This window comes from Ptychodera flava, chromosome 14 (assembly GCF_041260155.1).
Source record: "Ptychodera flava strain L36383 chromosome 14, AS_Pfla_20210202, whole genome shotgun sequence".
Taxonomy (NCBI): domain Eukaryota; kingdom Metazoa; phylum Hemichordata; class Enteropneusta; family Ptychoderidae; genus Ptychodera; species Ptychodera flava.
The window spans coordinates 41,771,053-41,787,199 of record NC_091941.1 but is presented as its reverse complement, the minus strand read 5'-3'; the positions used below and the strand labels follow the sequence as shown (position 1 = coordinate 41,787,199).

Sequence of the window (16,147 nt, the reverse complement as noted above, 5' to 3'; positions counted from 1 at the left end):
AACTTCTGCCAGCAAATAACTAGCTGTGGTCATTAAGTGTATACCATCACTAAGAGCTTCACGGACTAATGGTACGTGTTGACTGGGGTTGAAATCTGGAGAAATGGTGGTTTCTAAGGCCTGGAGAACAGGACGCACAGCCAAATTGAAAGCCTGGTGAACCTTGTAATATGGACGGTCATGATTACGGTAAGTAGACTTACTTGACTTTATCAGGTTGCGGACCGATGACGGTAGCTCCTGTGCCTTGAAAAATGGCTCAAACTGGTCAGAAACAGAATACTTCTGCTGTAACTGCTGGATAACAGCTTGAGGTAATGGACGGTCTGCCCTTTTCATAAACCACTCAGCTGTTTCCGTTGTCATATTCCAACCAGCAACGCCTGTATGATAGTCAGGCACGTCAGCATACACAGACGGGGATTCGTCCCGGTCAGGCTCGTTCACAGTAGTAATAGTCATTGGCAGCGAAGACGGCACGTCAGAAATTTCTGAGGCATCTGAAGCAAAACTATCGGAACTGTCAGCCTCTATTTCAATAATACGCCTACGTTTGTGAGGAACTGGAGCATCCACTGTAGGAAACTTGCGGCTGGAGCCAGGTCTGACCGAAGGATGAGCTTGACACGTAGACGCACAAGATGGCGGCCCACCGACAGCAACGTGGGTTGAACCGGCTGCAACGCTATCACCTGGCTGATAGAATGGCAAAGGTGTGGCAAACATACCTTGCTGACCAAATATCTGCGCCACTTGGGTTGCAATCTGGCGAATTGAGCCTGAGCTCAAGCTAGACGACGGAGCACTTTCTCTATCGCCTAACAGCGAAGTAGCACTAGCTTCAGCCGGTGTATTGCTATGAGTGCTATCCTTGAGTCGGCTGAAGCTAGCAGCCAAAACCTAGCAGCCAAAACTATGGTGTGGAAGCTAGCAGCCAAAACTTGCAAGCCACTTTCCTCCTATATTTTGAAGTCAAGTGGACATCATTCTAACATACAAGGTTCTTTATACATGTATCAACACAAACACATCATTTACTAATTAATTTCTTTGCATAAATTATCTCCATTCTAATTAGCACCTGGTATCCCAGCTAGCCTATGGCTATAAAGCACAATTCATTGTCTGCTGGAATGAAAGAAACAGTGTGCACCCATTACACCTAGCATGTCTTACACTTATACATCCATACTAACAAACTACACTTGTCTCATTTCTTAATTAATTTCTTTGCATAAATTATCTCTGTTTTAATTATCACCCATATGCTAACCTATGGCCATAGAGCAGAATATAGTGTCTGCTTGAATAAAAGAAAGAGTGTGCATCCATTTCACCTAGCATGTCTTACTCATATACATCCATACTAACAAACTTCACTTGTCTCATTTCTTAATTAATTTCTTTGCATAAATTATCTCTGTTTTAATTATCACCTATAGCCAATGGCCACAATAATATAGTGTCTGCATGAATGAAAGAAAGAGTGTGCATCCATTACACCTACCATGTCTTACTCATATACATCCATACTAACAAACTACACTTGTCTCATTTCTTAATGAATTTCTTTGCATAAATTATCTCTGTTTTAATTATCACCTATAGCCAATGGCCACAAGAATATAGTGTCTGCATGAATGAAAGAAAGAGTGTGCACCCATTACACCTACCATGTCTTACTCATATACAACCATACTAACAAACTACACTTGTCTTATTTCTTAATTAATTTCTTTGCATAAATTATCTTCATTCTAATTAGCATCTATATGCTAGCCTATGGCTATAAAGCACACTGCATTGTCTGCTTGAATGAAAGAAAGAGTGTGCACCCATTACACCTAGCATTTCTTACACATATACATCCATACTAACAAACCACATTTCTCTCATTTCTTAATTAATTTCTTTGCATAAATTATCTCCATTCTAATTAGCATCTATATGCTAGCCTATAGCTATAAAGCACAATGCATTGTCTGCTTGAATAAAAGAAAGAGTGTGCATCCATTTCATCTAGCATGTCTTACACATATACACCCATTCTAACAAACTACACTTGTCTCATTTCTTAATTAATTTCTTTGCATAAATTATCACCTATAGCCAATGGCCACAAGAATATAGTGTCTGTGTCAATGAAAGAAAGAGTGTGCACCCATTACACCTAGCATGTCTTACACATATACATCCAAATTAACAAACCACACTTGTCTTATTTCTTAATTAATTTATTTGCATAAATTATCTCTCCTTTAATTATTACCTATATGCTAGCCTATGGCAATACAGCAGAATATAATGTCTGCATGGTCTGCTTGAATAAAAGAAAGAGTGTGCATCCATTTCATCTAGCATGTCTGACACATATACACCCATTCTAACAAATTACACTTGTCTCATTTCTTAATTAATTTCTTTGCATAAATTATCTCAGCTTTAATTATCACCTATATGCTAACCTATGGCCATAGAGCAGAATATAGTGTCTGCCTGAATAAAAGAAAGAGTGTGCATCCATTTCACCTAGCATGTCTTACTCATATACATCCATACTAACAAACTTCACTGCTCTCATTTCTTAATTAATTTCTTTGCATAAATTATCTCCAATTAATTAACATATATATGCCAACCTATGGCCATAGAGCAGAATATAGTGTCTGCCTGAATGAAAGAAAGAGTGTGCATCCATTTCACCTAGCATGTCTTACACATATACATCCATACTAACAAATTTCACTGCTCTCATTTCTTAATTAATTTCTTTGCATAAATTATCTCAGCTTTAATTATCACCTATATGCTAACCTATGGCCATAGAGCAGAATATAGTGTCTGCCTGAATAAAAGAAAGAGTGTGCATCCATTTCACCTAGCATGTCTTACTCACATACATCCATACTAACAAACTTTACTGCTCTCATTTCTAAATTAATTTCTTTGCATAAATTATCTCCAATTAATTAACATAAATATATGCCAACCTATGGCTATACAGCACAATGCATTGCCTACTGGAATGAAAGAAAGAGTGTGCATCCATTTCACCTAGCATGTCTTACACATATACATCCATACTAACAAACTTTACTGCTCTCATTTCTTAATTAATTTCTTTGCATAAATTATCTCCAATTAATTAACATATATATGCCAACCTATGGCTATACAGCACAATGCATTGTCTGCTGGAATGAAAGAAAGAGTGTGCATCCATTTCACCTAGCATGTCTTACACATATACATCCATACTAACAAACTTCACTGCTCTCATTTCTAAATTAATTTCTTTGCATAAATTATCTCCAATTAATTAACATAAATATATGCCAACCTATGGCTATACAGCACAATGCATTGCCTACTGGAATGAAAGAAAGAGTGTGCATCCATTTCACCTAGCATGTCTAACACATATACATCCATACTAACAAACTTTACTGCTCTCATTTCTTAATTAATTTCTTTGCATAAATTATCTCCAATTAATTAACATATATATGCTAACCTTTGGCCATACAACAGAATATAGTGTCTGCCTGAATGAAAGAAAGAGTGTGCGTCCATTACACCTAGCATGTCTTACTCATATACATCCATACTAACAAACTATACTTGTCTCATTTCTTAATTAATTTCTTTGCATAAATTATCTCAGTTTTAATTATCACCTATATGCTAGCCTATGGCCATACACCGGAATGCATTGTCTCCTGGAGTCAAAGAAAGAGTGTGCATCCATTTCATCTAGCATGTCTTACTCATATACATCCATACTAACAAACTTCACTGCTCTCATTTCTTAATTAATTTCTTTGCATAAATTATCTCAGCTTTAATTATCACCTATATGCTAACCTATGGCCATAGAGCAGAATATAGTGTCTGCCTGAATAAAAGAAAGAGTGTGCATCCATTACACCTAGCATGTCTTACTCATATACATCCATACTAACAAACTTCACTGCTCTCATTTCTTAATTAATTTCTTTGCATAAATTATCTCAGCTTTAATTATCACATATATGCTAACCTATGGCAATACAGCAGAATATAGTGTCTGCCTGAATAAAAGAAAGAGTGTGCATCCATTCCACCTAGCATGTCTTACTCATATACATCCATACTAACAAACTTCACTTGTCTCATTTCTTAATTAATTTCTTTGCATAAATTATCTCAGCTTTAATTATCACCTATATGCTAACCTATGGCCATAGAGCAGAATATAGTGTCTGCCTGAATAGAAGAAAGAGTGTGCATCCATTTCACCTAGCATGTCTTACTCATATACATCCATACTAACAAACTTTACTGCTCTCATTTCTTAATAAATTTCTTTGCATAAATTATCTCCAATTAATTAACATATATATGCCAACCTATGGCCATACAGCACAATGCATTGTCTACTGGAATGAAAGAAAGAGTGTGCATCCATTTCACCTAGCATGTCTTACACATATACATCCATACTAACAAACTTTACTGCTCTCATTTCTTAATTAATTTCTTTGCATAAATTATCTCCAATTAATTAACATATATATGCCAATGCATTGTCTGCTGGAATGAAAGAAAGAGTGTGCACCCATTTCACCTAGCATGTCTTACACATATACATCCATACTAACAAACTTTACTGCTCTCATTTCTTAATTAATTTCTTTGCATAAATTATCTCCAATTAATTAACATATATATGCCAACCTATGGCTATACAGCACAATGCATTGTCTGCTGGAATGAAAGAAAGAGTGTGCACCCATTTCACCTAGCATGTCTTACACATATACATCCATACTAACAAACTTTACTGCTCTCATTTCTTAATTAATTTCTTTGCATAAATTATCTCCAATTAATTAACATATATATGCTAACCTATGGCCATACAGCAGAAAATAGTGTCTGCCTGAATGAAAGAAAGAGTGTGCATCCATTACACCTAGCATGTCCTACACATATACATCCATACTAACAAACTACACTTGTCTCATTTCTTAATAAATTTCTTTGCATAAATTATCTCAGCTTTAATTATCATCTATATGCTAGCCTATGGCCATAGACCAGAATGCATTGTCTCCTGGAGTCAAAGAAAGAGTGTGCATCCATTTCACCTAGCATGTCTTACACATATACATCCATACTAACAAACTTCACTGCTCTCATTTCTTAATTAATTTCTTTGCATAAATTATCTCAGCTTTAATTATCACCTATATGCTAACCTATGGCCATAGAGCAGAATATAGTGTCTGCCTGAATAGAAGAAAGAGTGTGCATCCATTTCACCTAGCATGTCTTACTCATGTACATCCATACTAACAAACTACACTGCTCTCATTTCTTAATTAATTTCTTTGCATAAATTATCTCCAATTAATTAACATATATATGCCAACCTATGGCTGTACAGCAGAATATAGTGTCTGCATGAATGAAAGAAAGAGTGTGCATCCATTTCACCTAGCATGTCTTACTCATATACATCCATACTAACAAACTACACTTGTCTTATTTCTTAATTAATTTCTTTGCATAAATTATCTCCAATTAATTAACATATATATGCCAACCTATGGCCATACAGCACAATGCATTGCCTACTGGAATGAAAGAAAGAGTGTGCATCCATTACACCTAGCATGTCTTACACATCTACATCCATACTAACAAACTTTACTGCTCTCATTTCTTAATTAATTTCTTTGCATAAATTATCTCCAATTAATTAACATATATATGCCAACCTATGGCCATAGAGCAGAATATAGTGTCTGCCTGAATGAAAGAAAGAGTGTGCATCCATTTCACCTAGCATGTCTTACACATATACACCCATTCTAACAAACTACGCCTGTCTCATTTCTTAATTAATTTCTTTGCATAAATTATCTCTGTTTGAATTATCACCTATGTGTTAGCCTATGGCCATATAGCAGAATAAAGTGTCTGTTTGAATAAAAGAAAGAGTGTGCATCCATTTCACCTAGCATGTCTTACTCATATACAACCATACTAACAAACTTCACTTGTCTTATTTCTTAATTAATTTCTTTGCATAAATTATGTCCAATTAATTAACATATATATGCTAACCTATGGCTAATAGCAAAGAGTCCAGTTTTTCTTCCGGCTGAGTAACAGGAGCAGGAGATTTACCGGGCTTCTTGCCTTTCTTCGACGATGATTTAGAGTCGGACATTGTGAAGGAACGACAGGTAACACTTGTAGTGATGTTACCGTTCAAGCGTGATGAAAGGTAATGACACCTGGTAGCCTGTTCAGGCTTTTTATAGTACTATGGAAGGACGCCCTCAAGCGGTAGAAGTGAGAGGAATAGCTACTGTAAGTTACTACGGAGTGAGTGAGAAAGACTTAGGGAGTGTATTATGTATAATTCATTTATAACAGTAAGATTCAGCCAACCAATTGGAAAACAGCTTCTGAGATGCTATATATCAGCCCAATCTAAAGTTTAGTATGGTAACAATAGTTTACTCAAGGGATGAAGGGAGTGTATATTTGGGGTAAAAACCTCAATTTTGGTATTAATGATAAAATTAATTTAAGTCAAAAACTTGATACTATTTTCTAAAATGTAATATTTCACTTGAAACAACAGTATATGTAGAAAAATTGACCGTTTTATTTTGCATTATTTATCCTCATTCTAAAATGGCAAGGGTTGAAAGACTAACACTCAAAAACTGTGATTAAAATCATGATTAGCAAAATTAAAGGCCTCTTATTCAAAATGTAAGAACTTTATTGCCAAACAAAATTATAGTTGTTTTTCATATAGCATTTAAAGAACATAATGTAAAAATTCAGAAAATTTGACCCAGTCAGAGTGGAGTTAAATTCTTTGAAAATCTTGAAATTGGTGCTAGACAAGCCATTTTAGACAGGTGCAATTAAATCCCACTCGGATAAGAGGAAAAATATAACTTCAGACTCCAAAATATTGAAAATGTTTGAAGGTTGTGAAATTCAATTTATTAGGTTACCAGGACAATACACTTTAGTGATAAAAAACAGATCATTATTGACACTGAAATACAGAAATTGCACAACAAAGATGTAATTATAACATCCGGTCACTGTTAAGGGGAGTTAATCTCCCTAATATTCATAACACCAGAGAAAAGTGAAGCCTATACTGAATTTGAAGTATTTGAATACATAGGCTTCATACTATCATTTTAAATGGGGTCACTCCTGTCAGTAATATCACTAATGCAGAAAGACTTGTTTCATGGCATCAATAGCTTTAAAAGATGTGAACTATTCACAGTGCCTATAGCACCATATTATTAGAAATATCTGAAGTTCACATGAAAGGGTCGATTGTATCAATTTACATGCCTTCCAAACTGCTTGTCAAAGAAGCTGAAATGGCCAAAAAACATACTTGCTATCAAAATCAAAGCATCTGAAGGAAACTGTGGATTCAATGTTAAATGCAAGAATATTAATGGAGAAATTCATGGTGGCCCAGAAACATCAGCTGTGTGTGTAAATTATTACAAAAATTGAAGTAAGACATAGTGGACATCTCGTACCAAAAGGAATACATCAGAAATATGGTGAAGAAGCAAAAATAACCAAAATACAAGACTTAGTGTTTATTAAATTTTGTTTCTACAAAACACAAGCTTGATGCTTCTTATCATGCACAAGTAATTCATGAATGTTGTACTTGTTCAAATTCAGTCACAGTTCAGCTTTAATATTTGGCCATATTAAATAAAGTCATACATCTGCAACAAAGTTAATTATGATATGCAACACTCATCACACTTCCAGCATGACTAAATCTAAGTCAAATCAATGTACCATTGAATTCAGATCAATTCAGTTCATTCACACCATTGATATTTGTTGTGACTAGAGTTTTACACAGGCGATGCACATCTATCAACCTCCAACTTCTAAAGAAACGTCTCCTTTAGAGACCATTCGTCACTTTTTACCAATGACGTAATTCCATCATTATATTCATCATTTCATTATATATGCAAATATGCTTTTTATGCATACGTCATGCTCATCAGACTTTCAGCATAAGCAACATTAAGTGACCTGAGACATGAACCTCAGAAGTCTGATCAAATTCGGTACAGCAGTACATTAAAATCTGATATATGGCCTTGTCATACAAATTCATCAAATATGCCTATGAAGTGATTATGATATGTAACAGTCATCAAACTTCCAGAGCATAGCTAAATCAAAGTAACACCAATTTACCTTAGAAGTCAGATCAAATTCAACACATTCATTTTTTACAATGTATCAAAGGGTACAGTGTCCTCAAGTTTTCCCATAACATAGTCTTTGTCAATGGGAAACTATTTGTTTCAAATCAGAGATGGTTTGCTCATGACAAGCTATTACAACATGACCTTCACCTCTTCCCATCGACTGTCTTTATTACATTTCTACCAGAATTAATAATCCATTGCAAGTCTTTTGTATTACATGAAAATCATGATGGCAGGGATAGCAAACGACATTGTTGAGGTACAGAAAAGAATACTATATTATTGTATGTAGTCATCAACTCAAACTTTTTATGAGTTTCATGCATATGTAATACAAACAATATTCTACTAAAACATGGAACCACTTTTACACATGATGTGAATTCAGTGGACCATGCATTGTAACATCACCCCCCTCCCCCTCCCCTACACCATGAAACCTGTCCCTTACTCACCTCTCAAAACACATCATATATAAAAATGGGACTCCACATTTTCTTACAACTGCAGAATGAACTCTCAACTTCGATTTAACAAATCAACACCCTGCATGCAATTCAGAGATCCTTGCCAAATATTATCTTAATTTATTGAGTAGTACTTGACTTTTTGTCATTTACACACTTAATACAGATCACATTTTGCCCTTACAATATTATGAATGACCTTTTTAATGTCATTCTCACTCCCTTTCCAGTCAAACTAAATTAATGCCAGACTTCTGTAAGAATCTGTACACAATACATTACAAGCTATGCCCTATCATATTTATGGATTCTCTTTGAGAATGTATGTATTAAAAGGGACAGCAAATGTAACTTTTGATAATATTTTTTATTATTTTGCTTTTAATATTAACTAAAATTACTTAATTCCCTTGCCAAAACCATATTCATACACAGCATTCAACCCGTCAACTTTGCCTCAATGTAACTAGACTGTATTGTTATTGTTGACAGTTGCATTTTGGTCTGGACTGGAGTTCAAATGTAAACAATATCAGCACATTTTGCATGTGTTATGCATTGACAAACTCAGCATTTGGGGAATAGATATTAGGATTGACATGAACAAAAAATGATGAAAAAGTAATTAACGGTTGCTGCTACTGATCCTTTATCCTCTCCTTCTCTCAGTGATTCTGCATGAAGTGCTGTGCTAAAATGCTCTTGTTACATGTGTAAAATATTTTAAAAATTCACTGAGGTTGCCTTAGTAACTTTTGTACTGCTTGGTATTGCTAACATGATATCTTTGAAAAGTGACAAATTTCACAAGATGGTGGGTTTTTTTTGCTGATTGGAGACCTTTTACAATTAGAACAGTCCCTGCACAAACCGTGCAATTAGGTATATAAAACTTTAAGAATTTGACCAAGGTTGATGAAACTTGCATGAACAAGCCTGACAAAGCTTGCTTCATTCACTGATGTTATACAAAGATGCACCATTAAGTGTAAAACATTTAGCATCTTCATGTCAAACATCTGATTACTAAAATACTTCACAACTTTCACATTAACAGATATATAACGTGAATAACTTGATCAAAGATGATGAAACTTGTTATGTGTGATGATATGGAGGAAAACAGGAGGAAGACAATAAGCAGTTATACGTAAAATTACTCGTAATTTGCATATTTGAACAAGCATTTTAATACACTTTGTTATTGTTAATTTTAGATTTTATTTCTGGTATAATCATATTGAATTTGACAAATTTTACTTAGATGTTGATCATACCAGCACATTTCCATCTTAAAAGACAATCAGAAGATTCATGTCAGCTTATCATAAATGAAACTGCAAATGTATAGAGAAAATGTCACAAGAAGACTGGGGCAGAGACTGATACATTGCAAACTCTGGAATTATTTTCATTTCATATCTGGTTGGGTTTGATTTTTGATCATTTTTGAAAGTGGCTCATTCATTTCATTAGAATGAAATCTGCAAACCAAATGCATCTATACAGACCAAATACACAGGTGACATGTTTAGGGGTTATGATATTTTTGCTTTGGACAGATAGGCAAACAAACTACCTACACACATGCAAACATGCATTGTCCTTAAGACTCAGGTTGGCATATATAGTGATCGCATATGGGAGCTCAGCAGTGGGCAGGGGCAGAATGGATGGGGAAGATGCCTCCACATACTCTCTCACTTTTCCTATAACAACTATGTTATTGTATGTCTGACGTAATGATCTTTCACGATTTGTTGTTCTTTATATATTAAGACTAGCAACTTGGGCCTCATACTTCAGTGTATCAGTGGCAATTACACACAATAGCAAAGTAGATAGAAATTTCAAAAACACAAGATGAAAACTTACCACATAGTAGAACAGAAGCTTCATATGCCATTGCAGAGAATGAAAAGAAATGAAGAAAATTAGAAGCTAAAAGGTGTGATGTTTCTTATGTGCTTTTTCTACCAATCTTAACAGATACTTGCTCTACATAAATAATTTATACTTTAGGAGGTTCTTTTAGAGTTATGGTATGCATATTGTGATAACATCAAGAGTCATGGTTGAAATACTGAATGGTGCATTAATAATGGTTAAACTTCCAAATGGTTCAAATATATTGACCATTAAGGACAAACCAACACTGCCATGATTGGCAAGCACCTTTGGAAGGGATAGAAAGACACTAGCAGGAAAAAAGAGTCTACGATGCTGTGGCTCCCACATATCATCATGAAACTTTTGTCATGCGCAGTTAAAGGAAGAAGATAGGATGAAGTGGATATGAACAGCTAATGCAACCAAGAATGTTCTTCCAAGTTGATGTATCTCGGTGTGAAAACATAATGCAGTGGCATATGAATATGGAAAAGCATGTTAATTATGAGAAAGACACAAGTATGGCTTCAAATTGTAAGAAAATGCACTTTTTGAATCATAAAAATATGCAATTGTATTTGATACTGACTTTTGCATGTAATCAAAGCAAAGGATAGAGTCTTTCAATAGCATACAGCAATTGCAAGCTAAAACTCTAAGCACTATACTTTGCAACCATGCAAATATGTGGCTATAGCTTATCATGAATAGGGAAGTACAGAGTGCTACTTAATGGTTCCACTCCAGAACAAGTGACTTAGCAGCCAATAGAGCTCCACTGTGTCTATGTAGAGAATAACTATTTAAGACATTTGTGTTCATAAAGAAGGTAATTGTTGGTTTCAAAAAAAAGACCTGAGATCCAAAATAGGAAATTGTCCAAAGTTGGTGAGTTTTACTGACTCAGCCTGCCTATAAACACATACCATTTGCCAGCAAGATTACAGCAACCACAAAAGGAGAAATCAGAGAATGTGAACAAAATACTCTTCCCCCGATTATTAACAATGTTCATCTACAATGCCATACGGCCGTTTCAATGCGGACTCGGCTATATTGCACAATTTGCAATCAGGACAGTGACCACAACTGTAGAAATCAGAGAATGTAATCAAAGCTAACGTAAACGATTTTCATCTTCAACAACATATAACATGACTGTGGTCATTTTGGTGGAAATATTCTAAAATCACATTTTAAGAGTAAATTGAGAATGCCATTGACAAAATGTTGCGAAAAGACTTCTCAAGCATCATGTTTCTAGCATGGTTTACCTGCAGACAAGGCTACACACATTTTGCAAGCAGGATTACAGCACTCACAACATCAGAAATCACAGAATGTAAACTAAGCAAAGTCCCAAAACGTAAACAAAATTTGTTTACAAAAACGTAACATGACTGTGGTCCTTTTGGTGGAAAATATTTGAAAAACACATTTTAAAAGTAACTTTTACATGCTACGGATGAAGTATTGCAAAAAGACTTCTTGAACATCATGCTTGAAGCGTGGTTTAGCAACAGACTATAAGCAACATAGCCTTATGGCTAAGGCTGGTCAGTGATCTACGGACATCAGTACAATTGCTTTTCCTGAACATTATACACAAAAAGAAAAGCAAATGTTTACTTGTTCATTTCAACAAGATGTTATTTATGTTTACCCCTGGGAACATGCATACCAAATATCAAAGCAATCTGATGGGAGATTTCAGAGAAAATTATTTTTTTACCAAAAATGCAAAAAATTGCCAAAAAATAGGAAAATTTCACCACAATTGGAAGACACTCAACAAAGGTTGCCTCTAGGTACATGCATACCAAGTTTCAAGGCAATCAGAATAGATAATTCAGAGAAAATTATTTTATGACCAAAAATGAAAAAAACGGCCCCAAAAATACAAGTGTGAAAATTTCATCCGAACTTCAATAATCCGACAGAAGACAATCCTAGGATCAAGAGTATCAAGTTTCAAAGCAATCAAACAAGAACTTTGGAAGAAAATGATTTTTTGACTGAAAATGGGAAAACTTGCCCCAAAAATACACATATGAAAATTTCTCCACAATTTGAACAAATCTGATGGAGACTTATCCTAGAATCACTCATACCAAGTTTCAAGGCAATGCGATAAGTTTTTTCAGACAGATTTTTTGACCAAATACAGGAAAAATTGCCCTAACAATACAACCATGAAAATTTTACCACAATTTACACAAAACTAACTAGAGTCACCATAAAGAATCTGCATACCAAGTTTCAACCAAATCAGGCTTGTGGTTACAGAGTTTTAGCAATTTGTTGGATTTTCTCTTTTTTTACGTCATTAGCATATTTTTGACATTGACATGTTCATTTGAACAAATTCACCTGTATACCAACTATTAAAGAAATTAGACAGAGCTTTTAAAGTAGAAGCCTGGAATGCAAAAGTTTTCAAATGCCAGACTACGGATGACAGACAATGGATAACGTACAACATGCCATGACAGACAACCACTAACAACGCCACGTCACTTACAATGGAGCTAACAAAAAGGACACACAGGTTTCTTCAGCCTAATTAGACCAACAGATCACATGATGGGGTTACAAACAAACCAAGGTGCACAAACGCATTTAGAAATACACATATTTCTGTGTGCACATGGTTTGTTACTACCAAGATCAACTTGGATTCAAGTATTAACCTATTGGCAATCCTCTGTGTATTACTTGTATGGTTGTAGGCAACATGAATGTTCAAAGGTCATTTCTACATTGTTTGGGATTAATTAAAGGGAGCACAGCATTATAGACAATATTACATTTTTCGATGGTCAAGAAGTGGTTTGGTTTTACAGTTCATTAAAGTTCCTAAGTACTTTGCTCATGTACTATTTATTTAAATATGATAAAGTATGCTATACTGTAAGAGTAAAATATACCATATGTTATTCACAAAATTCAAAATAAACTACCACATTCTCTAATCGCTTTCAAATTTTGGACTCAGTTGCTAGAATTGTTTCTGTTGCTTTCTAAGTTCACTGAGATCAATGTCATATTTATATCTTTAAAGCCCTAAAAATCAATAGATTTAGTTGATAAATGTATATCATGCAATATATGTTAACTCTACAGTACATAGTGTTTGTACACACCGGTTTATCTGAGCAATCTGACCTGTAGTTTGAGAGGCAGCATTCTGTTGTGCATACGCTTGAAACTTTGACGTCAAAGGTGAATCTCTAAAACAAATACTAATATTATACTTAGGGACGATTCAGAATTTACTTCCAGGGGGGGGTGGAGGATTTTCAGGGGGGGCCACCCATTTTTCCCAAGAAAATTTAGGGGGGGCCAGACAAAATACCAAAATCTTTTAGGGGGGGCCAAGGAAAAAAAACATCAATTCAATATTTGCCCAGAATTTCTGATCTCTACAAAAGAGCACCGTAGACGCTACCTGGTGACAGATAAACTCAACATGTTTAGTTAAACTCCTTTAGCTGCCAAATTCGGTAATATTCACAGTGGTTTGTTTTATGCATCTACTGCAGTATCTTGTTCTCCTCCCTGAAGCGTTATGAAATGTCCAGTATTTAGCGTGTCAATACAAACCATACAGTGAACAGTCAGGGTTGTTTTTGTTGAAAAGAGATCTCAGATCAAGTCCAGACTAGAATTCATTTATCAACAATAACAATGGTCATTTATGTTAACACTGGTATGTTGCTAAATGCAGCATTGGGTGTTCTATGTAGTGATAGAATAACAAACAAATGCTGATACACAGAGATGAACATTGAACAAATGCTAAAAATTACAGCAAATGTCTTTTTAAGGTTGGGTTTACCTTGTAGCTTGTAAAGCAGTTGAAAGTTGCATGATAAAGAAGTGTTAATTTATGCAAATGTATGCAAATCACCTGATTTCTTGGCTTCTTTTGCCTCCCAATTTCAAAATTTCCAACGAATTTAACTCCACTCCGGCTGGGTCAAATTTTCTGAAATTTCACATTATGTTTTTTAAATGCTATATAACACAACAACTATCAATTGGTTTTGTTTGGCAATAAAGCTCTTACATTTTTAATAAGAGGCATTTTGAATAAGAGGCATTTTAATTTTGCTGATCATGATTTTAATCAATTATTAGAGTGTCAGTCTTTAAACCCCTACAATTTTAAAATGAGGATGGATAATGCCAAATAAAATAGTTGTTTTTTTCTACATGAATACTCTCCTTTCAAGTGAAATATTACATTTCAGAAAATACTGTCTAGTTTTCGACTTAAATTAATTTTTATCATTACTACAAAAATTGAGGTATTTACCCCAAATATACACCCACTTCATCCTTTGAGTAAACTACTGCTACTGCTACTCTTCTTTTCTGCTCCTTTTTTCTATGTTTCATTCTCCTCAATTTTACCCTTTCTAAATTTTTTAAATGTTCTACATAACTTTTTACAGTGCTTACATCTACTATAAACTTTTTTGAAAATAAATTTATGGCGTCTCATCTTCAAGGTGTTTTTCAACGAATAGGTTTTAATGTTGAAAATAAAAATATTATGTATTACTGTCAAAAATATATGGTGAAAAATTTACAAAAGGGTTGATTTTCCAATAATCCTGTATGTGCATCCAGAAGATCATGTGGCACTGCACCAATGCTATGGTGTCGGATTGTTGAAATATTGTGTACACAAGAAATTTGCTGTAGTCCAAGAAGTGATCTCAGTGTGTATGAGGCTAGGAGAAATGTGAATAGGCTTACACATTGTGTATTGATGCTAATACTTTTGTGTCCCATTCATTCTGATATGTATAATCAAAGATTTCACAGTGGCGGCTGGCAGAAAAGGCAAAAAAACAAATTAACATGTATTGTTTCGTGTCATCTGAAAACATGCGCATCATGACTATTTTAAAATTAAAGTTTGTTAAAAAAAATTTGAAATATGAATGCTCTGTCAATTTTGAAAAATACTGCTGACAAAATGTGAACTTTGACTTACACAGGGTTATCTGCATTTTAATATGAACATTGGATTGTGAATGGAATGAGCAGAATAACATGTGAATTCATGTTTTGGATAAGGTGTTTTGTTCAAGAAATGTTCTAAAATATTCCTCAGCATTGTTGCTTTCAGTGGCAGCAACTTGGTTTTATGACAACCAAATTAGAAAAAAAGAGAAAATTAAAAACAAGTTGGCTTTCACCAATTTTAATTCCTAATGTTTAAAACTTTCACCGTGAGTCTGCAAATATTCAGCATCATCAAATGAAAATGTATGCTGAACTTGTGCATGTACATGTACATCTCACTTTCCAGAAATATCGGGATATCTGCAAATGAGATGTACCATTAAACTTCAAGATATATATCACTTTGCCAATTATCTGCTCCTCTGATTTTCTGTTTACCATATCTAACTGACATCTTTGCTTGTCTTTGTGTGCATCATATGTATCAGTAAGACATAACGAAAAAAGTATATATATTTAGTAATTAACTTTTCT

General features: G+C 34.5%; 1 protein-coding gene across 3 annotated transcripts in view; it reads right to left on the bottom strand.

Annotated features, from left to right (window-relative positions):
• The window catches only part of LOC139150538 (centrosomal protein of 170 kDa protein B-like), a 146,774-nt gene that overhangs the window by 43,644 nt on the left and 86,983 nt on the right, over window positions 1-16,147 (bottom strand). For 2 of the 3 annotated variants that reach the window (XM_070722970.1, XM_070722971.1), the window contains exon 12: window positions 10,622-10,639. The exons of the other annotated variant lie outside the window; for it this stretch is intronic. In XM_070722970.1, the coding sequence (XP_070579071.1) occupies window positions 10,622-10,639 (18 nt within the window). The remainder of the gene's footprint in view (window positions 1-10,621; window positions 10,640-16,147) is intronic. 3 annotated transcript variants of the gene reach the window in all.